General features: G+C 39.6%; 1 protein-coding gene and 1 long non-coding RNA gene across 5 annotated transcripts in view; one reads left to right on the top strand and one right to left on the bottom strand.

The window, feature by feature from the left end:
- LOC122641495 overlaps nucleotides 1-2,305 on the bottom strand; it is a 36,904-nt gene extending 34,599 nt beyond the window's left edge. Inside the window, exon 1 of the long non-coding RNA XR_006329917.1 lies at nucleotides 2,295-2,305. This is a non-coding gene — a long non-coding RNA (uncharacterized LOC122641495). The remainder of the gene's footprint in view (nucleotides 1-2,294) is intronic.
- LOC122641494 (CSC1-like protein At3g54510) overlaps nucleotides 1-23,973 on the top strand; it is an 84,137-nt gene extending 60,164 nt beyond the window's left edge. For 2 of the 4 annotated variants that reach the window (XM_043834751.1, XM_043834749.1), the window contains 4 exons: nucleotides 437-716; nucleotides 6,428-6,700; nucleotides 7,157-7,390; nucleotides 23,719-23,973. In XM_043834751.1, coding sequence (XP_043690686.1) covers nucleotides 437-716; nucleotides 6,428-6,700; nucleotides 7,157-7,390; nucleotides 23,719-23,871 — 940 coding nt within the window. In that variant the 3' untranslated portion in view covers nucleotides 23,872-23,973. The remainder of the gene's footprint in view (nucleotides 1-436; nucleotides 717-6,427; nucleotides 6,701-7,156; nucleotides 7,391-23,718) is intronic. The other 2 variants (XM_043834750.1, XM_043834752.1) reach the window with 2 other exon arrangements.
- The last annotated feature ends 3,405 nt before the right edge of the window (nucleotides 23,974-27,378 follow it).

Below are 27,378 nucleotides of genomic sequence, written 5' to 3'. Positions count from 1 at the left end.
GGCGGAGGCTGTGGTTAGAACCAAGAAGAGAAGGGAGAGATGGTGGTGGCGGCGATTGGTGCTAGAAGCACAGAAACCGAGAAGAAAGAAAGACGATGGAGAGAGCCTAGGGTTTTGAGATGAGGACCATTAGGGTTTGGATCCCAAAGTGGATCCCCGCTCTGTTACCATGTAGTGGTTTGAGAATAATGGCTTATGACTAATTGGTCACAGCCCCCTTTTTTCTGTTGGATTGTCCTGCAATTAATTCTTCGTAAGCTTGGCACCATTTTGCAATTATATGTAATGCTACTTCTTATTATCATAAAAATGTATCTGTTTTCCACTTTTTATCTTAAAAGTGTACCTGTTTTCCACGTTACTGCTTACTTCAGTGAATATGTTATTCTCAATTGTTTATCTACTTTTTTCTTCTAACATACCAATAATTCTACAGACCGGGGCTACGCTCTATTATAACTGGATATCTTCCAAGTATGATTCTTAATGTATTTATATCCGTCGTTCCCTTCATGATGCTTTTTTTGGCTAAACGAGGAGATTCTGTCTCAAGGAGCAAAAGAGATATAAAAGCCTGCAGCATGGTTTTCTATTTTCTAGTGGGAAATGTGTTCTTCTTGAGCCTTTTATCCGGGTCATTACTTGATCAAATAGGAGAATCTTTCACTCATCCCAAGTATTTTCCCAGTCGCCTTGCAAGTGCAGTCTCTTCTCAAGTAAGATCTTTTATCTCTAGTGTTATAAACTTATAACTCTTAGTTGGATTATGAGCATTCAATGTTTGGAGCAAAAGTATCAACTCTATGTGTTACAAAATAATGCCTAGACGAGTGATAAGGGACATCTGCTGAGTGTCGAGTAAAACTTTATGCATTTGTTTAGTTTCATGAGGATGAGGTCATTGTAGTGCAAGCTGAAGGCCTAAAAGGGAAAGAGGAAGGCTAAAACTGACTTCAGAAACTTGTGAGAAAAGTCACAAGAGGCTTATGAATTAACAGAAGACATGATCCTGAGTGAACTGAAATGGCGGAACAATATTTGTGTAGCCAACCTCAAGCAAGTTGTGCCATTTATTATTTTAGTTGAGAAGTATTTGTTGAGAGTAGAGTTCTCATGATTCTGAGCCTCTAAAGAAAGATTTTTTTTATTGTCACCCATTGATTTTTTTGTTAGCAAAAGTGATATTAAAATAGGAAAGAAGGAATATGGAGCCCCAATGAACACTGGCTCCGTTTAAAAATGGGGAGGAACACATAAAGAGGAAGAAAGAAATAGAACTCATAGTCTGATAACAAAGACTACATTAATTACTGCCTTACTCGTTTAATACAGTATTACCCTCATGGGAAAGGAGTTTCTGAAAGCTTGTTACACTTTTTCCCCCTTTTTTTTGATAGTAGCAGAGGATTTTCATTAATTTAAAATAGGAACAAAGCATGTCATACAACATCGTCACCACCAACATACAGAGTAGTGCTGGACTCCCCAACCTTAGCATGCTTATCTGCCACTGAATTAGCTGAACTCAATCTCCAAGAATGAGAAAAGTCCCTTCCAAGCATAGCATCTAGAGTTTCCTTATCAAGTGAAGGTATCTTCATGGACCAGCACCAGATGTCTGCATCCAACCATAACATTTAATCATTTGTATGCCTCTGGATAAAGAAATCTATAAAGATAACTGCAAAACAGATCCAAAGAACCTAAAACTGTGATGAAAATAAAAGTAACCCACAATAGTTTATTGTTGTAGTTAGTATTAAACAAAGTAATTTACAAGTGCCCTAAATTTGTTTGTGAAGGTTCAACTTGCTGGATTGTCCTCTCTATTGGAACCATAGTTTTAAGTGCTTATAGTTTCTGACATATAAATACAAGGGAAAATTTCACGGACACCCCCTAAAAGTATCCAATATCTCAGAAACTTACCATACTTGGTCAAAATGTCACAGACACCCCCTATTTTTATGAATTTATCTCAATTTAGTCCACTCCGTTGGTCTCTGCAGTTAAGTGTCTGTTAACTCTTTTTAAATGGTAAAATTACCCTTACCACAGTGAAATCCCTATGATACCCTTAATGATGAATTAATGATGTTAGAAATTAGTTATTAGAAAAAGACAATTTTGCCCTTGTTTTTATTCAATACTTGTTTTTTATTCCTTTTTTCTCCCCTTCTTCTCCTTCTCCTAATGCTGTTTCTTCCGCCGCCGCCACCACCACCACCACCGCCACCCCCTCCAGCCCTCCTTCTCTTGCTCCCCTGCAACCCCGCCACCACCACCACCACCACCACCCCTCCAGCCTTCCTCCTCTTACAGAATCAAATTCCCACGCATACCAATTTGAAGCAGGTCTAATTCAAAGGTTGAGCGTTCCGGAGAGGGACTGCAACTCGCCAAGGTCCGAGGGGATCGATCCACTGCTCCAAGTAAGAGTCAAATTTTGTTCCAGTTTTATTTGGTTTTCTTGTTTGCAACTCTTCAAATAGATGCTTGGAGTCCATCGTTGAGGTTGATTTTCTCTGCTTCTCAGGTCTGATTTCTTCCATGTCTCCTTTCCCTTGCTCCCTCTACTCATTCCTTGTTCTTCTATGTCTACTATTGTTTTTTCCCTTCATTGTTACACTGATATTCTGTCCTGGATGGTACCTGCAAGGCTGCAACCGACCAGATCTGAATCGAACTCAAACCAGTCCTTACTGTTCCTCCTGAAATTTGGAGCGAAGGTCATACACCTTAGAGCGATTCACACCCTGGAGTTTCATCTTCTTCCATAGATTGGATTCACTATTCTCCCACAAGCTTCATAGAGAAGTGACCTGAATATTGCTGCAATTAATCAATGGCAAAACAGTTTAGCAAATAAAAATCAACATGGTCGAAGGACACAACAACAGCCACAGCTTATCCGCCTTACTCTTCTTCTCCTCATCACTCACCTCTGAACCCAATTGTTGATTTTCTCCATGGAAATAACGATGAATCAAACCCAACCCAATAAACTTCACCCCCTCTAATGGTGTCTCCGCCGCTCGCAAAACCAGTTATGGGCAATATTAGCGCCTGCGCTATCTCCCATCACACTCACTTTGTTCAGATCAGCGTGCTCGTTCAACCATTCTTCAGGACCGTTCCCATTACAATGTGAAGCGTCTCATTGAAGATCTACCCATGAATCATCATAACTGATCTCCTATAATGCACAGATACAGCAACCACGTTAGCCTCTGCGACTGAGATGATACATAAGGGGTATAAAAAGGGGAGAAGGGGGTTTCGATGCAGAAGCCACCGCCATGGATGTAGATCAGAAGGGGAACCTTTTGAGCGGAAGAATTGATGATTTTGGGGAGGAAAAGACGGGCGGAGAGTGGAGACGCCATCGATCTTGATGTACAATGAGGTAGCTCGGTACAAGAAATAAGAATAACTTTTGGTATCCTTAATCGAGTTAGGGTTTGGGGGAGGAGGTAGATTGTTGGAATAGGGAAGAAGAGGGAAGAAGAGGGAAGAAGGGGGAAGGTTGATATTTTAGGGTTAAAATGGATATTTCATTTTAACTAACTAAGAGGGTAAAATCGACATTTTATCTTGGGGGGGTCACCCTGCTTAACTTCAGGGGGAAGTTTGCTATTTTGACCAAGTATGGTAAGTTTCTGAGATATTGGATACTTTTAGGGGGTGTCCGTGAAATTTTCCCTAAATACAATTGGCTAGTGCACATGCTTTTAACTAATCCACTTTGACAGCCAAAAGTAATTTATAAGTTCTAGGACATTTTTTGAAATTGGAAAGTAATGCATGATTTGAGATGATTTCTGTAGGTGGAAGGTAGATTCTGAATGGTTATTTTTCTCTCTAGTGATTAGGATTTGGTTTTCCTATGAAGCCATAAGGGAATATGTAAGTGATAAGTTGATTGGAAGTACTTGGAGCCTTCGAAGAGAAAAGTCTCACCAAAAGTAGTGGCTTTTAGTAGGTTCCTATTGCACAGGAAGATCCTCCTTTTGGGCAACTTGATCAAGAGTGATCATGTGAATGTGTACAAACCATGAGAAATGATGTACATCTTATTTGTTCATTACTCTTCATCCTGGATTAGTCGAGATTTTAATGTCACTTTATTTTCCAAGTGTTTTTTCGTGATTTGGGAGGGTTTTTCTTTTTCTTTTGATTGGGACCTTTTGGTGTGGGAGGTAGGATTTTATGATTTATCCTCCTCACAATTTTTTTGCTGCATATACTGAGACAAGATGGTCTGAAGATTCGATTTGTCCCAATATGGTAGCTTTTGGATATTTAGGTTCACTTTTTAAAGATTGGAAGCCTGAAAGTGTTTCAAGAAATTTTTATAGGTATAGTTTTCTATCTTATTCTCAAGGTTTCATTTGTTTTCAGGTAAAAGATGAAACTTTTCACATAAAATCTTGTCTTTAAATGCTTATTTTACCTGAATTTTTACTTTTTACTTGGTTTTCATCTGGAAATAAACGGAGCCTTAAGTATTGTTTTCCCTATTGTTATAGACTTGGTTCCCTTAATTCATTTTACTGTTATTGATTAGGGAAAATTATGTTTACCACCCCTGTAGTTTGAAACTATCACGTCTATCACCCTTGTAAATTAATTTATTACGTACTTACCCCTGAGTGCTAACTAGTTTTGGGAAGGAAATGACAATTTTACCCTCTTAATACTTAAAGAAAAAACCTTTTTTTTAATTAAAAGAATCAAGAATCAGAAAGGGAATATTCCCTCTCCTTCCCCAAATCATGAAACAGAATAGGAAAAAACCCATTTAGGGTTTGAAAACATGGGAGATCGCCGCCTCTGATGATGGCCATAACAGGAGCTGCGGCAAAGGAAGATACCGGCAAATGTTCCCCGTCCTCCGGCGAAATTATTGTTGAGTTTCGGAAAGCTTTGGAGAAAGGGAAATCTAATGGCAGGAAAGTTAGGTTGGTTCCTTTTGAATTATGCTGGGTTGGCACGGAAGAAAAAGTGGAGAAAACGAAAGGAAATAGGCTGTCGATTGGTGTAAATGAGAGAAAATAGGAATGAAAAGGAAGAAAAAAGTGGTTATATCGTATGGGAGACAAAATAGGATCAGATCTGTATTTTTTTGTATTTTGTTTCAAGGTCTGTAATTAAACCCCCTATCCCCTGATTTTGATTTGTTGTTGCACCATTCTGCCCACGACTGATCATTGCTGATCTATTGCCGCTCAGAGCACCTTCTCAGCTAACCCCTGGCTATGGCTCTTTTCTTTTTCTGTTTGTAATTCTCTCCACTCTATTCTCGGTAGCAGAAACCAAGCCAGGCGATGGAACAGAGATCAGATTTGTTCTCAGTTTGATATTCCACCACAGGGACAGATTTTGGATCTGAGATTCAGAGGTTAAGGTCGCCTATGGATAGACAATCCAGGCCCAACATATGAGGAAGAAATAGGAGGATATGAGAGATAACAACCCACAAACGTGAGGGCTGTTTGTGCGCCAGAACAGGAGATTGGGGAAAATAAAACCAGAGATGAAAGGAGGAGAAGAAGAATGAAGAAAGAGAAGGGATGGAAGGGTGGCGCGGCTGGGCAGCATTGGTAGTGGTGGCGATGGTGGAGTGGCAATGGCAGTGGCGGTGGTGGTGGTGGCTGCAGCAATGGTGGGTGGTGGTGGTGTAGAAGAAGAGGAAGAAGAAGAGGGCATTAGTGTCATTTTACTCTTTCAAGGGTATTATAGGCATTTAAATTAAAATTGGGGGATGACATCATCACTTAACTGTTCTAATCTAACGGTAAGGGTATGGTTGTAAGATTTTTTTCAAAATACAGGGGAGATTTTTGAAATAGATGAATTTTTAGGGGTGGTAGATGTCATAGATTCAAACTAGAGGGGTAGAAAACGTAATTTTCCCTATTGATTAAGAAACATATTGGAAGATATGTATAATTATATAATTATTAGTCATTGCTTCAATACATGCTAAATGAATTTCTTGACATTTTGGTTTGAGTTATGGAAGGGCTTGTCTCAATTGAGTGCATACAGAGATCAATACAGTAAATCCAAAAATTATGCAAATATGGTGCATCTTCTGTGTATTAGCTTGGTTCCACTTTAAAAGACCCCATTGTGCTATGATCCTACAGGTATTGCTTACATCTGAAACTAGTTTAAACTGGTAGAAAATACTGATCGCATTGGCATGATTCAAATTGAGATTTGATTAGAAGTACACATTAGAACTTAAGATATCATCAGGTAAAACAATTGATTTCCTTCTTGATGTGCATTTTCTTTGGGGGTACCCAAGGGTGTAAAATAAATTGCTTAATCAGTACTTCTAATGTCCAGCTTGTATATTCTTGACATATCTCTATCTTCCTGGACACAACTGAATTTATTGCTGGTGCTTGTCTTTCAGGCAGATTTCTTTATAACATACATCCTGACAGATGGGTTGTCAGGTTTCTCATTGGAAATTCTTCAACCCGGCTTGATCATTTGGCATGCTATGAGAGCTCTTTTTCGAAGAAGAAAGAAACAACCTTATCTTTACTCACTGCCCTACTACAGGATTATTCCTTTTGTCACACTTTCTATATTAATCGGAATGGAATATGCAGTTGTTGCTCCATTGCTGCTTCCATTTCTTATTGTGTATTTCTTCCTTGGATATGTGGTTTATATAAATCAGGTACTTCTCTTCCTCTTATCATCCCAGTTATGTATTTTATGCTTGCCCCTTGTTTGCTTTCACACATTTACGCAAGTTCTCTTTAAAGAATGTTTGAGAACACGTCGAAGATTTGGACCATCACATTGAATATTTAGACCATCTCCAGAAACTACTGGCATATACTCAACAAGTAAATTGGCCCAATCATCATCTCTAATATTTGATATCCCGTTGATCGGATACCTACCCTAATCTTTTTCAAACTGTTTACTATAAAATAGCAATGTGATATAGCATCAATTTTTGTTCACCTTCTTGGCTTCTTACATGCTCTTTTATCCCTTTAATTTCTCCCTTCTTAAAGGTTTTACTTGACTCTAGTTTTGCTTAGACGGCTACTTTCATTCCCGTCCTATGTCCACAAGTTTAAAGTCTTGCTTTTGTACGCCACAATGATGAATTGCCTCCTTGCAGATTCAAGATGTATATGAAATTGTCTATGAAACAGGCGGACAATTCTGGCCATACATTTATCATTACATTTTTATATCGATCGTTCTTATGCAAATTACTATGATTGGCCTATTTGGATTGAAGTTAAAGCCGGCAGCATCTATTGCTACAGTTGCTCTCCTTTTGTTGACATTATTATTTAATCAGTACTGCAACATTCGCTTTCTTCCTTCATTCTTCCTTTTCTCTATCCAGGTAACTCCAATTTTTTAAATAGGGGATACCTTTATTCACTTTATAGCATGAATGGCTTATAACTTTATTCTCTTGATTGTTTGTTAAGTCGTAGATTGGATGACCATTGTGTTAATCTGAAAACAATAAACGAATAATGCAGGGATATGAATACAACAAAAAATATACCATGTACAAGAAGTATAGTAGAATCCCTCTACATCTTAACACTCTCCCTCAAACTGATGTTGGGTTGACAGCATAAGTTTGTCAAAAAGATACTGATGTCGAGCCAAGGACATAGCTTTAGTAAAAATGTCAGCAATCTGATGAGCAAGGTTCGAAAACTCGGTCTCGACCAGGTCAAGTTTTCCGAGATCTCGGAGTGACAGTGTATTTTTATTTTTGGTTTCGGAACAATGTTTCGGTGGGCAAATGGTCATAGTTTGCTCTGAAACTTTATGGGAAGCTTGTTTTAGGCTAAATAAACATATTTAAAGGTTCAAATTGGAAAGAAAAAGAACACCCAATTTGGTGTTTTGAATTTGCACCCTTGGTTGGCTGTAAAGGCTGAACCCTTAATGTAATATTGTCTATTCTACACATAGTTTGAAAGTAAAACAAGTAAATTATGCAATAATGGATGAAGACACATAATCTTGAAGAGAAATAGTTAAAGACTTAAACAATAAGTTAATAATACATAACATAAGCCCCAAGTCCCAACTTCCAACAATAACTCAATAAGTCAATATTACCAACTAGGCAACTACCAAGTATAGTGAACAATAATACATGAGTCTCCCAAGTTTCAAGTCCCAACAAGTGACTGCCTACTGATATGAACTATGACGTGGTGGATCGAGTCCACTTATGGTCCGATGGAGACGACATTCATTGTCCTCTGTCTGTCAAACATGGAGGAATAGTCAGCTCCCAAGTCTGTTTGTAGTGAATCCCAGTAGAAATGGTGAAGATTTGGCCAAAAAATATGAAGAAAGTAGGCTCCCTTGATGTTTTTCTCCTTCTCCACAGCAAAGAGCTATGTTTCAACCGAGAGAGTTCGAAATTTCGAACAAGAGGTCGAGTTCTAGCTTTCTTATAAAGTACATTTCACTTAAAATCCGATATCTCATGAAATTTTTGAAACTCACGAGATATCGGTCGAAATCTCAACCGGGATTTTTGAGATTTGACATATTGATGTTTCGTATCATATCTCGTCTCAACTAGCTCGAGTTTACCGAGATTCCGAGCAGTGAGATTTTGAACTATGCTGATGAGCAGAAGCTATGTAAGGAAGACAAATGAGGCCACCAAGGTATTTCTCTCGGATGAAGTGACAACCAACCTCAATAAATTTTGGGTGCTCATGAAACACAAGATTTAAAGCGATGGGAATGGCGCTAGTTAGAACCGTAGGGTTATTCTAGACATTATTTTATTTTTTCTATTATGTGGTGTTTAGTCCCACATTGCTAATTTGTATTTCTGTCCTTTCTATACAATATTATAAATAGAAGAGCTTTGGATGGTCATAGATCATTCAAGCATTATTCCACAAACCTGTTTTGTTAACATGGTATCAAAGCAGGCAGGGGTCACGGTACCGAGTCCCCTTGGGAGCTAGCAGGTGTTGAATTATTTATCCATCCGTGTCCCCCTTTGGATAGTCCGCCTTGTTAGAGCTCCTGTTTGATATACATATTGTTTCCTCCCTTTTCTACAAGGTTGGCCTTTTGGAGGAAGCGGTTCCAACATGGTATCACAGCCAAAATCCCTCTGATCTGTTTTTAAAACCCCCTACCCTCCCATAATTTTTCCTTCCCTTTCCCTTCTCTCGTTTTTTTTCCTCTCCCCTTTCTCCTTGCTTCTTCTCCCTCTCTAAGGGCAGCACTGCAGAGGTGATCAGATGATCTAGTTGCTGCCCTATTCCCACCTCTTTTTATCCCTTTTTCAATGTGCTAAATTCTGCTCGATAGCCGTTGGTTCTCTCCTTGCGATATTTGGAGTTTCCAGATTTTTTGAAGATCAGGCCACAAAAATTATTGGGACTAATTTTCCCTCTGTTGGAGACTCTTCTACGATATTGACTTGTTGCTATCAAGTATCCACCAGGTGTTGAAGATCTCTCATCCCAATCGATTGCTTACTTTCAAGGTTTTTTCCAAAACCCTGATCATTATCGATTTTTGGGTTTAGGGATGCTTGCTTCTGTTATTCTTATTTGAGCTTTTTCTCTTCATCAAGGACATCCTCTACAGGTTCCTGGACAGATTCGATCAAGCAGCTTCTTCAATTTTTCTGGATTCCCATCTCCACATCGATCTCCAATTTCAGGTTCTCTTCCAAAACCCTGATATTGTCGATCTCTGTGAAAGGGGGTCTCTGCTGCTGCTGATTTTTTGAAGGCTGTTTTGCCCATCATAGTGGACCACTCGACCTTGATTTCAGCTCTTTGTTTGTAGTAATTGTTGGTGTTTTATTCTCCGCAGCCCTGTTGCAACTATGGGTGATTCTGCTGATTCCACTGCCACTTCTGATCAACCTGGACATGAAAAATCAGATCATCATAACTTGCAGCCCAATCCCATCAAACTTGATGGCAGTAACTACCTATTGTGGTCTTGGTCAGCCTCTTTTGCTATTGTTGGTCATGGTCTCACTGGCCATATTAATGGCACTGTCACCATGCCTGCTGCCCCAGGTGCTGCCAAGACTCGCTGGCTTGCCAACAATGGTGTTCTTATGTTTTATTTGATTGGTTCTACGACTTCGGACATTGCACATGGGTTCCTTCTTTTTGATATAGCTTCTCAGGTTTGGTCAGCCTGTTAGGAAACGTACGGACAGCTTGGTAATGATGCTCAGGTCTATGAACTCAAGAAAAAGGTTCTTTGTACTATTCAGGGGGACTTAACAGTCTCTAAATATTATGCTACTCTATGCAACCTTTGGCAACAGTTGGACCACTTCTCTGATTACCAGCCTGATAATGTTACTAATCTAGCTGCCTATAAGAAACATGTGGATAAAATCAGGGTTTATTTCTTGGCTGGGTTGAATGTTGAGTATGACCCAATTTGTGTTCAAGTGTTGGGCCATTCTCCTTTTCCCACACTTGACTAATCTTATGCCTTGGTCTCCTCTGAAAAAAATCGCCGAGCTGCTATGTTGCACCCTGTTGTTTTTGATAGGTCAGCCCTCCAAACTACTGCACCGGCTCCTCCTACACCAATTGGCACTCTCTATGGGTGGTACTGCTACCGGCCCGGTTACTTGTGAGCATTGTCATAGGCCTTATCACACTAAAGACTAATGTTGGAAACTTCATGGGAAGCCCGCTGACTTTGAAGCTAAACAGGCTGCCAACGAAAGCCAAAAAACAAGGCCAATCACTCTGAGTCTGTCACTGCAGCCCCTACTACTGACACTGGCCTATCTCAGGAGGATTTACAGGCATTCCTATGTATGCTTAAGTCTTTCACTACTGCTGCCTCTACTACATCAGCTACTGCCACTTCGTCTACTCCCTCAAGTTCACACTTTGCTCGGTCAGGTATTTCATTTGGTGGTCATTGTGCCTCTGTAGCTTCTAATCCTTGGATCATTGATTCTGGAGCTACAGATCACATAATCGGGTCCTCTAGCCTCTTCTATCGTTATTCTCCTACCTCTGGGAAAGACAAGGTCAAGCTGGCTGATGGTTCCCTTTCCTCGATCTCTGGAAAAGGAATCATCCACTGTACTTCTTCCCTTCCTTTGTCAAATGTTTTATATATTCCAAATTTTACTAACCCAATTTCTATTAGTAGTATAACTCGTGATCTTAACTGCAAAGTAACCTTTTTTTCTTCCCATTGTGTTTTTCAGGATCTAGACTCTGGGAAGACGATTGGATTGGGTAAAGTGCATGGTGGCTTGTACCTACTTGATGATGGTCGTTTCACTCCACCTCCATTACTACCACTACATCAGAACTCCTTAGTATCTTCTGAACTTTATCAGTGGCACTCTAGATTAAGTCACCCTCGCTTAGGCATCTTAGCATTCTTATTTCCTACTTTGGTCAAACCTTGTGATAAGACAGATTTTTTTGTGAGGCTTGTGTTCTGGCCAAATAGACACGTTCAACTTATTCTGTTTCTAATAAAAGGAGTTCTTCACTTTTTCAATTAGTACATTCTGATGTTTGGGGCCCCAGTCGTAAGACTTTGGTTTCCAGTCATCGTTGGTATGCCTCTTTTATTGATTGTCATTCTAGACACACATGGGTTTATCTTTTACACACCAAAAGTCAAGTTTTTTCTTATTTTCAGCATTTCCATAACATGGTCAAAACTTAGTTCGATGCTACTCTCAAAGTCTTGAGAAGTGATAATGGGACTGAGTATACAGAGACTCAATTTCAGAAATACCTTGCTGATAATGGGATTGTTCATCAGACAAGTTGTGTTGATACCCCAGCCCAAAATGGTGTGGCTAAAAGGAAGAACCGACACTTGTTGTAAGTGGTCAGGGCGATGATGTTTTTGCCCCATGTTCCCTCCCAATATTGGGGGGATGCTATTCTCACTGCAACCTATCTTATTATTCGGTTGCCTTCCCGTGTTCTTGAATCCCGCAGTCCTGCCGATATTTTACAAGGGAATTCCACCTTTGTGGTTCCTCCCGAAATTTTCGGTTATGTGTGTTATGCTAGAAATACTAAACCTCATGGAAAATTTGATCCTCGTGGGTTAAGGTGTATTTTCTTGAGTTACTCTCCAGCCCAGAAAGGTTATAAATGTTACCACCCTCCTTCTCGTTGTACTTTGGTCAGTATGGATGTGGTTTTTCATGAAAGTCTTTCATATTATCCTTCTACACATCTTTAGGGGGAAAATTCTGGTTCCTGTGAAGATGTGCTTGTGTTTCCTCCCCTTGAAGTTCCTCCTTTGGCTACTGTCCAGCCTCCTACCACTGTTGTCCAGTCTCCATTGGCTGCTGCCCAGCCTCCTTTGGCTATTGCCCCTTCTTCTGAAGGGACTCTTTTACAGGGGGAGCGTGTAGAAAATAATGGTGGTAATGATCCTTGTCAGGGGGAGGTGACTCCAGTCCAGAGAACCATCAATGAATTTCAGAAGAGAATTGACAACTCTAATACCCTCACCTATAAGAGACACTCCAACAGAGGGCAGCATCAATCCATTGTGGCACCAATACCTATCCAATTGCCGACCCAGGCGTCAGATCTTGGTGAGACCTCTCCTTCTGATCTACCTATTGCTCATCGTAAAGGTACTAGGACTTGCACCCTACATCCCATTTCTCGCTTTGTTTCTTATAGTTCTCTTTCTCCATCCTCTCGTGCATTTGTGTCCTCTCTTTCTTCTGTTTTTATTCCTAAAAACTGGTAGGAAGCATATACATGTGGAAAGTGGAAGGCAACTATGTTGGAAGCGATTAGAGCTTTAGGAAAAAACAACACTTGGGATCTTGTACCCCTCCCTCCAGGGAAAAAACCAGTGAGTGTTTGTGGTCAAACAAAAGATTGATGGGTCTGTGGATCGGTATAAGGCACGTTTGGTTGCAAAGGGCTTCACCCAGATATATGGAATTGACTATCAGGTGATTTTTGGCCCTTTTGCAAAATTGAATACAGTTTGAGTTTTGCTATCTTGTGCAGTTAATCTTGGATGGGATCTCCAACAGTTGGGTGTGAAGAATGCCTTCCTAAATGGGGAACTTTGTGAGGAGGTATACATGGATATTTCACCAATTTTTTCTTGTGACAATACTAAAGGCAAAGTTTGCAAGTTAAAACGAGCACTGTATGGGCTGAAGCAGTCACCTCGAGCTTGGTTTGGTCGGTTCCACAAGGCAATGACATCTGTTGGCTATAAGCAAAGTAATGTTGATCATACTCTCTTTATCAAGAGGGCTAGTGAGAAGCTCACCGTTCTTATAGTGTATGTGGATGACATTGTGGTTACAGGTAATGATGGGGATGAGATCAGCCGGTTGAAGAGGTTTCTTGGACAGGAATTCGAGATTAAAGATCTAAGGCCACTACGGTACTTTCTTGGGATTGAGGTTGCCAGATTTTCTAAAGGCATCTTTCTCTCCCAAAGGAAGTATGTCCTAGACTTGTTGGCTGAAACTGGTCTGTTAGGATGTCACTCTTCAGATACTCCTATGGAGGCTACTGTTCATCTCAAAGAAAAGGACGGTGAACCTGTTGATAAAGGCCGGTACCAACGCCTAGTGGGGAAGCTGATTTATCTCTCACAACTCGTTTAGATATTGCTGTCGTTGTGAGTATTGTAAGTCAGTTCATGCATTCTTCTCACATGGAGGTTGTTCTTCGGATTCTTCACTACTTGAAGTCAACTCCTGGAAAAGGCATTCGTCTATTTCCTAATGATCACTTACGGGTAGAGGTGTATACTGATACTGACTGGGCTGGTTCTGCAGATCGGAAGTCTATCTCTTGGTACTGTTCTTTTGTGGGAGGCAATTTGGTCACTTGGCGTAGCAAGAAGCAGAATGTGGTGGCTCGTTCTAGTGTTGAAGCAGAATTTCGGGCTATGGCACAGGGCATTTGTGAGTTACTTTGGTTGAAAGGCTTGCTACAAGATCTTGGTGTTCCAGTTCATCTTCCCATGATGTTGTAATGTGATAACAAATCTGCAATCAGCATTGCACACAACCCGGTACAGCATGATCGCACTAAACATGTTGAAGTGGACAGACATTTCATCAAGAAAAAGCTAGAAGAAGGGTTGATTTGTGTTCCCTTTGTGAAGTCTACTTATCAGGTTGCTGATATCTTCATTAAGGGATTATCTAGGAATTGTTCCATCCCATTCTAGTCAAGTTGGGCATGATTGATATATTTGCTCCAACTTGAGGGGGAGTGTTAGACTCGTAGGATTATTCTAGACATTATTTTATTTTTTCTATTATGTGGTGTTTAGTCCCACATTGCTAGTTTGTATTTCTGTCCTTTCTATTCAATATTATAAATAGAAGAGCTTTGGATGGTCATAGATCTTTCAAGCATTATTCCACAAACCTGTTTTTTTAACAATTATCAACACAAGAAGTGTAGGCTCCAAAAAAGAGAGATAAATAACCAAATATGCCATGAAGCCAAGCAATTTCACTACAAGCCGAGGACATTGAACAATATTCAGACTCTGTAGAGGACCTGGAAAGTGGATGTTGTTTCTTACATTTTCAAGAAAGAAAGGAGTCACCAAGAAATACACCCAGCCTGTAGTTGAGTGGTGAATGTTCGGACACTTAGCCTAATCAGCGTCAGTATAGGCATGCAACTGAAGGGAAGAAGAGGAAGAGAAGAAGAAACCTTGCAAGGGGGTACTTCATAAATAACAAATGATATGAAGAACAACAGTAAGGTGCAGCCAGCAAGGGGATGAGACAAACTGGCTCACAATGCGAACAGCTTAAGCAATATCAGGACAGGTCATAGAGATAAAATGAGGCTTCCCACAAGTTGACGATATGTAGTAGGATCAGTAAGAGGCACTCCCGCCTGCTGAGAATATTTAACATTAACTTTCATAAGAGTATATTCCTTATCATCACTCAAGTGAGCCAGCTTAATCAGATCCTGAGTACATTTGTGTTGGATAACAAAATAACCATGAGCAAAGTAGTGACCTTCAAGACCTAGAAAGTATGTTAAGAGGATCCAACTTCTTCATCTTGAAGGTGAAACTGAGAAGGTATTTAATTGTAGCATAGTTCAAGATCTCAGCGAGATCTCGCTCTAATCTCGGTTTCGTAGCATCTCGAGACGAGATTACATGCGATGCAGAAAAAATACAATATCTCACTCGAGATCTCGGTGAGATACCGAGATCTCAAGCTATTTCTCAGTTTCGACCTTATTAAAGCTTATAAAACACCATAACTCGACAAGATCTCCCCTCTCTCGCCTGTCTCGTCTCTGTGAAGGGGAAACTCCATCTTTGGGTGATTTTGTTCATTTCTTTTGGCAAATCACACCTCATCAAAGCTTGATTCATTGAAGATCTGAAGATTGAAGCTGCTAATCTCCTCCAAGCTGCATCTCAAGAATCTAAGGTAACTATTCATCTCCATAGAAACATGATCTAACCTTGTTTATGTGGAATAGCATAGGGTAGACCTCACGCATGCCGTAGACTACCAACTTAGGGTCCGTTGTCAAAGTACCATTTTGGGTTTGAATTTGTAAAAACTAATGGTTCCATTGTGTTTAGAAGGCCTAAAATAGGGGGAATGTCAAGTTTCAGCCCCTATCTTGGCCATATGGCCACCGAAACCTACCATCGAGTTGAGAAAAAAAAAAAATGCATGATCTCGCCGAGACCTCGGTTTCATGGCCTGGGGAAACCGAGACCTAAAACCTTGCATTGTAGTAAATGCCTCAAAGTCTTCCCCGGGGATAAGAATATCATCCACATATGATAAAAGAAATGGCATACCCTTCGAAGATGAGTGAACCATAGTTATCAAGGCATCGCCTAGGCGTCCAGGCCGAAATATGGGAGCAAGGCGGTGGAGCGCCTTATGGTGTGTAAGAAAGGCGACCGCCTTGGTCACCAAGGCGACGCCTTGTGACCAAGGCGGTCGCTTTTTGTTGTTAAATTTATTTTATGTATTTACTTTTTTATTCTATTTCCTAACTTATTATTTGAAAGTGTATATGGAGTATCTACACTGAGATACATTGGATCAATACTATAAAAACCCCATTTATTTATTTTTATTGTTTTATTCTATTTACTAACTTTTCATTGGCTGGTGTATGTATTATATAAACTGAGATACATGTTATCAAGGGTATAAAAGACTTTTTCTTCTTCTTTTTCAACTAAAGTCCAAAACTAAAACCCTCGACTTTTCATCTTCGTTATTTGGGTTTGGGAGAAAAAACCTGCGGTGAAGGAACAACTCCAAGTCTCCATCAATTCCGGCATTGGTCTTCTCCTGCCAGCCGCTTTGATTCCGACTACCACGTTTCCAGCAAGGTAGGTAACCTTCTACTCTTCTTCTTCTTCTCTTCTATTTTTCTTATTCTGCTGCTGCGCCTCCATGTCCCATTGTCCCCTCGATTTTTCCTTTTTTTTTCTTATGCTGCTGCTGCTGCTCCTCCAGCCTCCACCCCCATCGGCGATTCCTACCTTAGGGCCTACTGCCTAGACCTAGTGATAATCGATTTTTTTCCTGTTTCTTCTCATCCTCCTCCTCCTCCTTTACAATTTTTTTTCTTCCTTCTTCTTCCCTCAGTTCCCTGTGAAGCACTATGTTCTTTTCTTTCTTTTCTTTTTTATTTTCCATCCTCATTTCTTTTGCCTATAATAAATTGAATGATATATCCTCATCTTGAGACAATGTGGACCTGTGAATACATATCATAGACGTCATTTTGTTATTTTGTCAAAATCATGATATGATAGTGTGGCTTCTCCACCCCCACTAGCAATTCTTATGCTGTTGTTCCTACCTTAGGGCCTACTGCCTAGGCACTCATTTTGGCATCATAGAGGTAAGTATTAGCAACCCTTTATTCTTTATATTTAATAATTTATAATGTTGTTCCACATTTATATGCTATATTTCTATGATAATATGATGAACTTAGTTTGTTAATTTGTTTTTTTTATGAATATCTTGCATTGGTTTGAAACATTAATATTTATTTAGCAAAGTAGAATTATATAATTTTTAATATGCTATTTGTATCAAATAAAATGGTTATATAAGAAAAAGAATACTAGAACGCCTTATTCGCCAAGGCAACGCCTTGTGGCCGCCCTATCGCCAAGGCGCTTAGGAAGGCCCTCAAACGCCGTGGTCGCCTTGCCGCCTTGATAACTATGGAGTGAACGAATAGTGAATAGTTATGATAGTTTGAGTAAAAAAAACTTGAAGAATTACCTCTCAAAAGCGTTGAAACCAAGCTCTAGGTGCCTGTTTTAAGCCATAGAGAGATTTCTTCAGTCGACACACCATAGAGATGAGGGAACCCAAAAGGAGGCCGTATATATACACTCTTTCAATTGTCAATGAAGAAAGGCATTCCTACCATTTATTTGGAAAATAGGTCATTGACAAATAGCAGAAAGAGCCAAGACCACCTAATAGTCGTCATCTTTGCAACTGAAGCAAAAGTCGCAAGAGTAGTTAATCCCATATTTTTGTTCGTTGCCTTGAAAAACTAAACAAGCTTTATACTGAAAAACAGCAAAACAAAAAAATACGTGTGCAACAAAGAGAGGGATCGTGACAGACAACTCTTATGTATGGGATTATAAATTTATAACCCTTAAACACACACATAGCAGCCTGTATAGAAAGCTTAGTCTGTTCATGTGGAGGCAAGTGAACAAAACACTAACAACCAAATGACAGAAGCAAAGAATAGTCAGGGGATGAACAAAGCAAACAATGATAAGGGGAGCAATGTTTAATAAAAAAGATGCAAGATGATTATTAAGAAACATTGCAGAGGAGACTGCCTCAATCCAAAAAGTCACGGGTACATTATAATCCTAAAGTAAAGTCCTCACAACAGCAAGTATGTGACAATGTTCCATTCAGAGACTTCATTTTGACGAGTAGAGGTACAATATTTTTACGTAAAGTGCCCTGTTGTGCTAGAAAATGAAGGAAAGAGCCATCAGTGTATTCCCCGAGAGTCGGAACGACATACCTTGATTTGGAATTAAACTGAGTTTAAGCCATTGGTGGAAAATGATTTATAATGAGCAAAGGATTCTGAACTTTACACACAAAATTTATAATGAGTAAGGATTCAGAGCATTTACACACAAAATAAACCCAAGTATATCGTGTCGAATCATCAATAAAGATATCCGAACTGAGACAAAATAGGTGAGGGTTCCCACACATCACTATAAACAATATCAAAAGGAGCAGTGCTAATAGAAGAGAGAAGAAAAAGGTAAATGAGTACTTTTGCATAAAGAACAATTAGCACATAATTTTTCCATAAATGGCAAAGAAGAAAGTTTTATGATTTAAACTGCCACGCTGAAATAAAGAACCTAATCTATCAGAATGTGGACGCCCTAATTGGCAATGCCATAAATCTTTTGAAAAGAAAAAATCAGAAGAAGATGAAACAAGAAAACAAGGACTAGGTGAACTGAACAAGAAGGTGAAGCTCTTCCGTGGTTTAAACTCCAATGCAAATAAATGTCCAACCTTACGCCCCTTACTCATCACCATCCCATTGCGCCTTGTGTGGCTCCTGAATCACACTTCCAACTAACGAAAAATTAAGAACATAGCCATCATTAATCAATTAACCAATAAAATTAGATTCATAGTAAGTCAAGGAACAAGGAAGACATTCGGTAACCAAAGAGGTTGAGAAGGAAGTAAAAAATGAAGTATTAGTACCAATGATGTCCAACTTATCACCATTGGCAGTAATAATTTACCAATCAGCAGATTTATGAACAACATTAGCAAAAAAAAAGCACCAGCCATATGATTGGAAACACCAGATTCAAGAACTACAATGTAGTAGAAGAGGCGCAGAAAAAAGAACCTTCCCAGACAGACCACTAATGGAGAATACAGATGAAATGACAGAAGTCACTGTGCTTTGAACTAGTTGCCTAACCTCATCCATCAACCAGTGGGCACAGAAGTAGTTGTGCCCCCCAAAACCAGGAATGATCTCAGTGGATGGTGTGGTAGAACCGTAGAAGCCTGGTAGGCTCTTTGGTAGACGTTGTGCTAACCAAAGGGTGCATGTCTCTGTGGTGTGGTCTTGCACTTGGATATAATAGTTTGACCATCCCTCTTATAGTAAGTACAAAAATTCCGCTTCTTGCAACAAGAAGCAATATGGCCAAATTCCTTGCACTCATAATATTAGACACGGGAATAATCATGAGACTAAGACTGAGTACAGGACTTGTTGGCTAGGAACACATCATCATCATTCTTCCCTGCAAGTGCTATTGTGTCGAAGCAACTCTCCAAGAACAGTATCCATTTCAGGTAAGATTCCCCTATTAAGGATGTTAGCTCTAACAACCATATATTATGTCCTCAATCAATACACAATCTTTCTTTCAGCATTATTCTTCTGTATAGTAGCAACACAAGAAGCAGATAAATCAGTGCTCATATCATATGAGCCTGTTCATATCCGTCCCATAAGGTCATAAAACAAGAAAAATAGGTCCGGATTCTCTCCTCTCCTTGACTATAAGAAAATATGTCATTTTCAATTTGAAACTTTTTGGCGAAGTTTGATTGCTGATAAACCCATTCAAGGTATAACCACATGTCTAGCCATCGAGAAACCTCGCATAGAGATGCCAATATGAGGATCAATAGTATTAAGGATTCATGTAACAATCTTAGCATTATCAATCTTCCATTTTATCAAAGCAGACGATTTGGCAGGATTAGTAGCAGAAGCTTGGGGTGCAGAGACTGAGATATAACCCCCCAACCCTATCCCTTCTAACTGGGAATGGAACCACCAAATACCATTGTTGGTTCCACAAATTTATCAGACATTGTCTCAGATTTCTCCATTATAACCACAAAAATTTCAATCAACTTGAAGCCGGAATAACACCTAGGATTACCTAGATGCCATCACAGCCATAGTTCAAAAACTCAGCGAAATTCCAAACCACCCAAAACAGACAATGTTTCGACCACAATTCCAACAAATTTGGAAATTTTGGTCATTTCGTTTCGGATCATCGTTCATTTTAGTCTAAAAATGCACCATTTCATCGAACTTTCGATTATTTAGGCCATTTTGTTTTAGTATTTCACTCATTCGGCCTTTTGCACCCCGAAATGGCCAAGCAAAACTCATAGAAAAACATACAATGTTTCGGTGAAATTTCAAGGTTTCGGTTGTCTCAACCTGGTTGAGACACCGAAACGAGACGAGTTTTTGTACTATGGTCACAACTATGCTACGAAGGGGGTGGGGCAAATAGGGTGTTGGCTTACCAAGAAGACCCAAAGTGGAGGGGAGAGGACTACACTGGTTTGCAAAAGGAAAGGGTGCATGAGTATGTTCGCAAGAGGGAGGGTTGCAGGAAGGCAGGAGGACTGTAGGGTGTGTTAGGCATATTTTATACCTCATTTTAATGTATTATTTACTGTCATTTTATTCCAAGAACAATGCCACTTGGGTTTTTTTTTGTCATTTTTCAGGTTTAGGGGCATTTTGGTCAAAGTAGAGAATACATGTCTAATTGAACCGCCAAACGCCAAGTTACAAGGTTGAAGAATTCAGCCGGGTTAGCTTTCCAATGCGTAATGTCGGAAGTCACTTGATTAGAGCCAATTCGAGTTTAGATTTTAGAAGAAGAAGAGAGAAAAATCAAGCATAGGGGCATAAAGGTAATTTTGGTAAATTGAAAATCTTTCAGAAGATATTGGATATTAGGCTCATATCATCTCAAATTTAAAATGGTGCAACTTTAATTCTCGGACTGGGTCTATTCAACTCCAGGATAGAAAGATATTGCCCAAAAACGATTCTTAGTGAAGTTAGAATTTAAGATCAAAAAAATATAATAAAAAAAAAAGAAAAATCTCTTTTCTCTCCAATCTCTCTCCCCTAAACCCTCTCGGGTTCTATATCTTCTCTCTCCCACTTCCTCTCAACGTCTCTCATCTCTCCACGGTTTCTTCCCTATCCCTTCTAACCTCCTAATTTATTTCTCACAAATCCCTTTCACAGTCAATCTCTCTCTCTTTCCTATTTTCTCTCACTCCACCTGACCATCCACACGGCCATCGATTGGTATTGTTTTTTTTTATTAAAGGGGGAGGAACATGGAAGGCGAGGCAAAGAGGGTCTTCAATAAAATTATTTCTTTTTCATTTATCTCTTGCAATTTATTTTACCATGTCTTTTGTTTATTTTTCATCATCTTCTTCCTCTTTTTATCTTTCTATGGCCAACTAATTCCCCCACTTAGGGATAGGATGAAGCCATGAGAGAAGAAAGAATCAATGGTGTTTATAGCTCTACGTGATTATTGTATTAGCATCAGTAGATTTAATGTGTCATGTCCACATTACTCATGCCATCCATTTATCGTATGCGTAATTGTCTACGTGTCCACATAAAATTCTGCTGATGATTGATTTGCCATGATTGTATGCGTAGTGATTGTCATTCATAGGAAACGACTGATTTAGTAATTAGTATCACTTATCTCCTATGTCTCGAACCCACAATTCATGTCATCTAAGGGCTGTGTTTTTGCTATATCTTATCATTGACTGAACCAATTTCTCTTGGTGGATTCTTTACCCCCAAGTGTTTTTCTCAACCCGTCTTCTTTAACTAGTCTATTGCGTTCTCTTTAATTAGTCTCTTCGTTAGTTTACTATTTTTAATTAAATTTTCTGTTTTTAGTCTTTTAATTATTAAATTGGTGTGCTTTGCCTAAGTTGAATTTGGATTAATCACCTCCCTGTGTTCGACTCGTAACTACCATTGACCCGTACGTTTGCGGTATTATTTTTTAAGCTCAAACAGGATGCATGCTGGTTTTCGGTAGCACAGGGCAGGAGAGGTAGCAAGGTTGCAACCAGGGGGCAGAAGGGGTAGGGAGTTGTAGTAAGGGGGCAGAAGGGGCAGCAAGGGGAGTCCTAGCCGGGGCAGAAAGGGTAGCTGGGGGAGCTGTAGCAAGGGGCAGAAGGGGTAGCAGGGGGAATCGTAGCAGGGGCGGGGTGGTGGGTGCTGGAGAGTGGCAGGGTGCGGGAGGTTTGTAGTACAAAGGTTGTAGCAAGAGGGGCCAACGACCTGGGGAGGTGTAGCCAGGGTGATGCTGCGGGAGGGGCCAACAGAGGGTTCACGAAAGGCTTATGGATAGTCTCGTTCAGGATTCCAACCCGATAGCAGCAACGGACAATGATGGGATGAAGCTACGCACGGAGGAGCTTGGTGGCAATGTATCAGGGTTCAATACCATGTTAATCTAAGAACCAAGCCAAAACACAGACAGATTTTGGAGGTGAACTATATGAATTGCTCCTCTCCCTCAAAGAAACTCTTTATATATGGAAAATGCATAAATTCAAGAGAAAATACAACAGATATACAATATATACAAGTATAGTAGAATTCCTCTTCATCATGACACATTGATTTTAGTAAAACAGTGATGCCTCAAGTGAGAAGAATCAGCTGAAGTCATTCATGATATGTCTCAAACTGATTTGTTCTGCAATGTCTCTGATGCTGTTTCATATGTCTTGTCTCTTCTAGGGGATGGAGCCAGGATTTTCTTTCCCTCAACTATATGCAGAGCTGGGGGTGTAAATCCTGGCTCTATCCATGGCAGTAGCAGTTTTCAGTTATCGTCATTTTTTCAACAAGATAATGGTAATTTTTTTCCATATGATAGAGGTACTCATCCGCTCTATTATCCTCACAAAGATTGTCATTGTGTATACTTGTCCACATAAAGAGATCCAATCCATAGGAAGGTTGAATTATTTACTTAGACTTATCTTTGTTCTAGATGATCTCTTGGGTGAAGCTTTAAGTGCCTAGATTTATCAAGATCAGTATTATCTTATATAGTCCGAGCAGTGACCGAAGAAAAAATAGTTTCAAGGGTTAGCAGAAGTGTTGGTACAATGGTTATGTTGTTAGTATGACAAGTCAGTTGATTGTAGCCACATGGAGGGATGTTATTAGTCAACAGTAATATGTCCTTTGACTGGCCACATTTCAGACTTGGTATCCCTAAACAACTGCACCACCAAAGTTGGTCCCAGTTGTTCATATCTGACTGTTCTGCTACTACAATCACATGCCATAGTTTTAGGTAAATGTACCATGCTAGCACCACAAGTAACATACATGTTATTACTATGCTATCAAGTTTCTTTGGGTTCATGCCTGTCCTACTACAGTTAGATAATCAAGGATCTTTATGCAACTTCTGAATCAATTTTCTTCACATTAGTGATTTTGGAAAACATTTAATCCTGTATTTCAATACTTCGATTAGTCCTGATAGTTCCTATGCTGAGATTTATATTCTGCCATTGTTCCTATGCTGAGATTTATATTCTTCCATTGTTTATTATTGAATTAATTTCTAGCAGCCTTTAACATTTTATGTGGTGCCATCAGGGCCCAAGGTCATAGAGAAAAGTAGTGGGAGGTAGCTTATGTACTGCAGCTCAGATCATAGTTGATAAGCCAACACACACCTTGTTAGTGTCGCCTTAGTATGCCTTTGGTTGCCTAGTGCTTTGACAACTATGGCTCAGATATGTTTCAACTTGAATCTTGATGTATATATGCTCTTTATTCTCAGAATGCAGTGCAAAATGATGAACGTGATGAGAAGGATGGCCTGATGGAAGTCAAGTGTGAGACTGCTATCCATTCTTATCGCTCACCTTGTTTACGGCCCATGAACTTTTCTCAAGAATCATACTCCACACAGCCATTGGTATCTTCAACATGACATTGCCCTGTGTTTGTTCAATTCTTTTTTCCCTTCACACAATTCGATTGGACCAACAATTTCTCGCAATGTTCAAGCTATTACAACACGAATTTAAGGTCTGTCTTCCTATGTCTTGCTTTCATCCTAGCTTTTTGTGAGAGCAAATCTCTGAAAGTGGTTCATCTCAGAGGTATCTTACATAGTTATTCAGGAGCATGAGTTAGCAAAGAGTAGCTAGAGGCATTTAAATTGTAATCAAATAGTCATCAATTGTATTGATTTGATCAAATAGGCAATTTCAATTATCACTTCCTCTTGGCAATCACCCTTATGAACACGAGGCCATTGGTATTCTTTGAGCTGGCCTCGAGAGCAGTTCCTGGTTGGGGCTTAGCTGATTGGGTTGAGAAGGAAAATGGTGATTCTTCCTGCCTCGCCCCTATAGGATTTTGAGTAAAAACTTAATTGTTGCCTCTGTTTCTAATCACGGTTTAAAAGAACAGAATCGGGATTCGGGTTGGTCCTGGCCAAATCCAATCTAAATATGCCCTTGCCCTAGAAATTCAGCACTGATTGATCCAGATCGACGATCCAATCTGGCCCATCCAATCCCATTCTTAAATTATGGTTCTGATAACAGCAACCCATGCATACTGATAACATGAGCATTGTTCTACCCAAAAAAAACAGGGATAACAGGAGCGATAGAAATCTACAGCATTGACTATGACTTTGATACTTGTTAGGGATTTGGTTAGAACTCATCCTCAAAAGTTAGCTTTAGGGGTGCTCAAGTATCTATAAACCCTCTTACATTCTCATTCATATCTGATGTGAGATTATTTTTTTCGCTTTTCGTGTGGAATCCCAACAACAAACATTCAATTATTTTGTTCAGGGCCACAAAAATAAGGGAGTCCATTGTCATAAAAACCTTTACTCTATGTCCCCATAAAATTTCAATAACGCAGCGCTTGCCAAAGAAAATCAGATGAGACCTTTGGTAACATTTCAATTTTGGATCATATCAGAGTGTGTATTGGAAAATAAGAGTTGAAAATCCAAAGTTCCAGTAGGGTATTCAATTGGGCATTGAAATTTGATAAATAGCGAATGTAGACCATCATCTCTTTATTTGACGGTCCGTATGCTGCCCAATATTTAAAGTTGGCATGGACGAAAGATTCTAACCATAGGCATGGAGCAACCATTTATTTCTCAAAAACTAAAAAGTACTTTTATAATGAGTTCCAATGCTTATACCCTTAGGCCCTGTTTGTTTGACAGGGTCTTAGCCCCCAAAATTTCAAGGAACAAAATTAAATGTTGTCTTCTAACGTGGTATTTGAAAATCCCATCCTCAATACTATCCAAAGTCTCGCAAAAAACAAAGGACTTCGATTATGATTTATGGGCAAGTAAAAATCCCACCCCTGCTCCCCAACCCACTAAACTGTGGGACATAGTCCTACAATATTCTCACCTCATCCTCCTCGTCAATCAAACGGGGCTATAGTGATCATATCAAAACTTGTTAAATATAGTGGAATGTTAAATATAGTGGTACCATCCTTATCATTGTTGTGATTTGGGAAACCTTTTATTTATAATAGACTATAGTAGGGTTACAGTAGGATTACAATAGAATAACCAAAAAGATTGAACTACCCTTGTACTTATATTACCATATTACAATACTCTCCCTCAAGTTGAAGCACAGATATTACATATTCTCAACTTGCACAAAATAGAATGAAATACTTTACTGCTAACCCCCTTTGTGAGGACATCTACTAAACTCACTAGACTCCACAAAAGGATACTAAACTCATTAGACTCCACAAAAGGAGTGCAGATAAGACCCAATTCTAGTTTTTCCTTGATGAAGTGGTAATCAATCTCAACATATTTGATGCAATCAAGCTAAACAGGATTATGGGTAATGTTGATCGTAGACTTGTTGTCACAATATAACATCATAGGAACATTGATAGGGAGACCCAAATCACAAAAGAGACCCTGAAACCATAGCAACTCACAAACACCATGTGCAATAGCACAAAATTCAACCTCTACTTGATCGAGCCACTATAGTCTTTATACTATGCCAAGTAACAAGGTTGCCACCAACAAGAGTACAATATCCAAATGTTGATCTCCCGTCATCTGGTGAACTGGCCCAGTCTACATTAGTAAAGGCCTCCACACGCATGTGATCATGAGGTGAAAAAGAAATACCCTTTCAATTTCAGGGACCTTAAGAATCCAAAAGACAACCTCCCATATGAGAAACACAAGGGTCATGCATATACTGACTCACCAAACTCGTAGCAAAGGCTATGTCTGGCCTGACCATCCCAGTAGCTATCTCAACAAGGTCATTCCCACTAACAATTATGTTGTCAACATATAAATTAGAATGGTAAGGTGACCACCAACCCTCTTAACAAATAAGGTGTAACAAATACCCTCTTAACAAATAAGGTGTGATCAACATTGCTATGCTTGTATCCCACTGACACCATAGCTTTATGGAATTCACCAAACCAAGCCCGCAATGATTGCTTCAGCCCATATAATGCCTTCTTTACTTACACACCTTCCCTTGAGTTTGTAAAGAAGAGAACATAGTGGGACATCCATATCACCTCTTCTTGTTAGGGTGTTTTACCTTGTACTTTTTCCTGAACTCTGCCCATCATTTCCAAATAGGGGGAGGAAACAAAAACAATACTGAAATTAGCTCTAATAATAAAAATTATTGACAGCAATGTAAAAAAAAATTCAGATCTAGTAAAGAATAAACAGAAACATGAACACAAAAAAGGCACTGGCAGGCCTTTTCGGATTGTTAGGATCCTTCAGTGACTTCTCTTTCTTCTTGTGTTTTTGCCAGACCAGAGGCAGCAGCAGCTTTCCTCTTCACAAAGAGCCTTACAAAAATACCAACGTTCAGAAGGTATAAAAATGAAAAACAAAACCGACTTCCCAGTCTTATTGACCAGCTGAAAGTCTATGATCCAAACATACTCTCAATAAAAACAGCAATATAGGATAAAAAAATATTGGAAACCCTAGATGATTGAAAGGAAAAGGCCAACAAGCAAGGGACGATAAAAAATTCACTTCTTGTCAGCTTTCTTGGTAACGAACTTCAATCTTGTTCCTTTCATGGCGAATCCGGAAAAAAAACGAACGGGCCAGTGAGAATTGATGGAGAATCGACACAAAATTGATGAAAATCAGTTGGAATCGGCTTGGGTTAGGGTCTGCGGATGAGTTTCTCACCTTTAGGGTTAGGGTTTCCCAAGGGAGAGGAGAAGAGAAGAGGCGACATGCTCGTTTGGTGTAGTGGTGTATGTGGAAAGGGCTTGAAGGGGTTGTGGTTGTGGGTGTGGGTGTGGGTGTGGGTGGTGGTGGTGGTGATAAGGCGAGAGGCTTGAAGAATCAAAATTAACATTCAATCACAAATTGAAATGAAATTCAGGTTTGGGCGGGATTTGAAAAGTCTTTGTCACGTCATAT

The sequence above is a fragment of the Telopea speciosissima genome, chromosome 10 (genome assembly GCF_018873765.1).
Source record: "Telopea speciosissima isolate NSW1024214 ecotype Mountain lineage chromosome 10, Tspe_v1, whole genome shotgun sequence".
Classification (NCBI taxonomy): Eukaryota; Viridiplantae; Streptophyta; class Magnoliopsida; order Proteales; family Proteaceae; genus Telopea; species Telopea speciosissima.
This window is presented reverse-complemented; position numbering and strand designations above follow the sequence as displayed.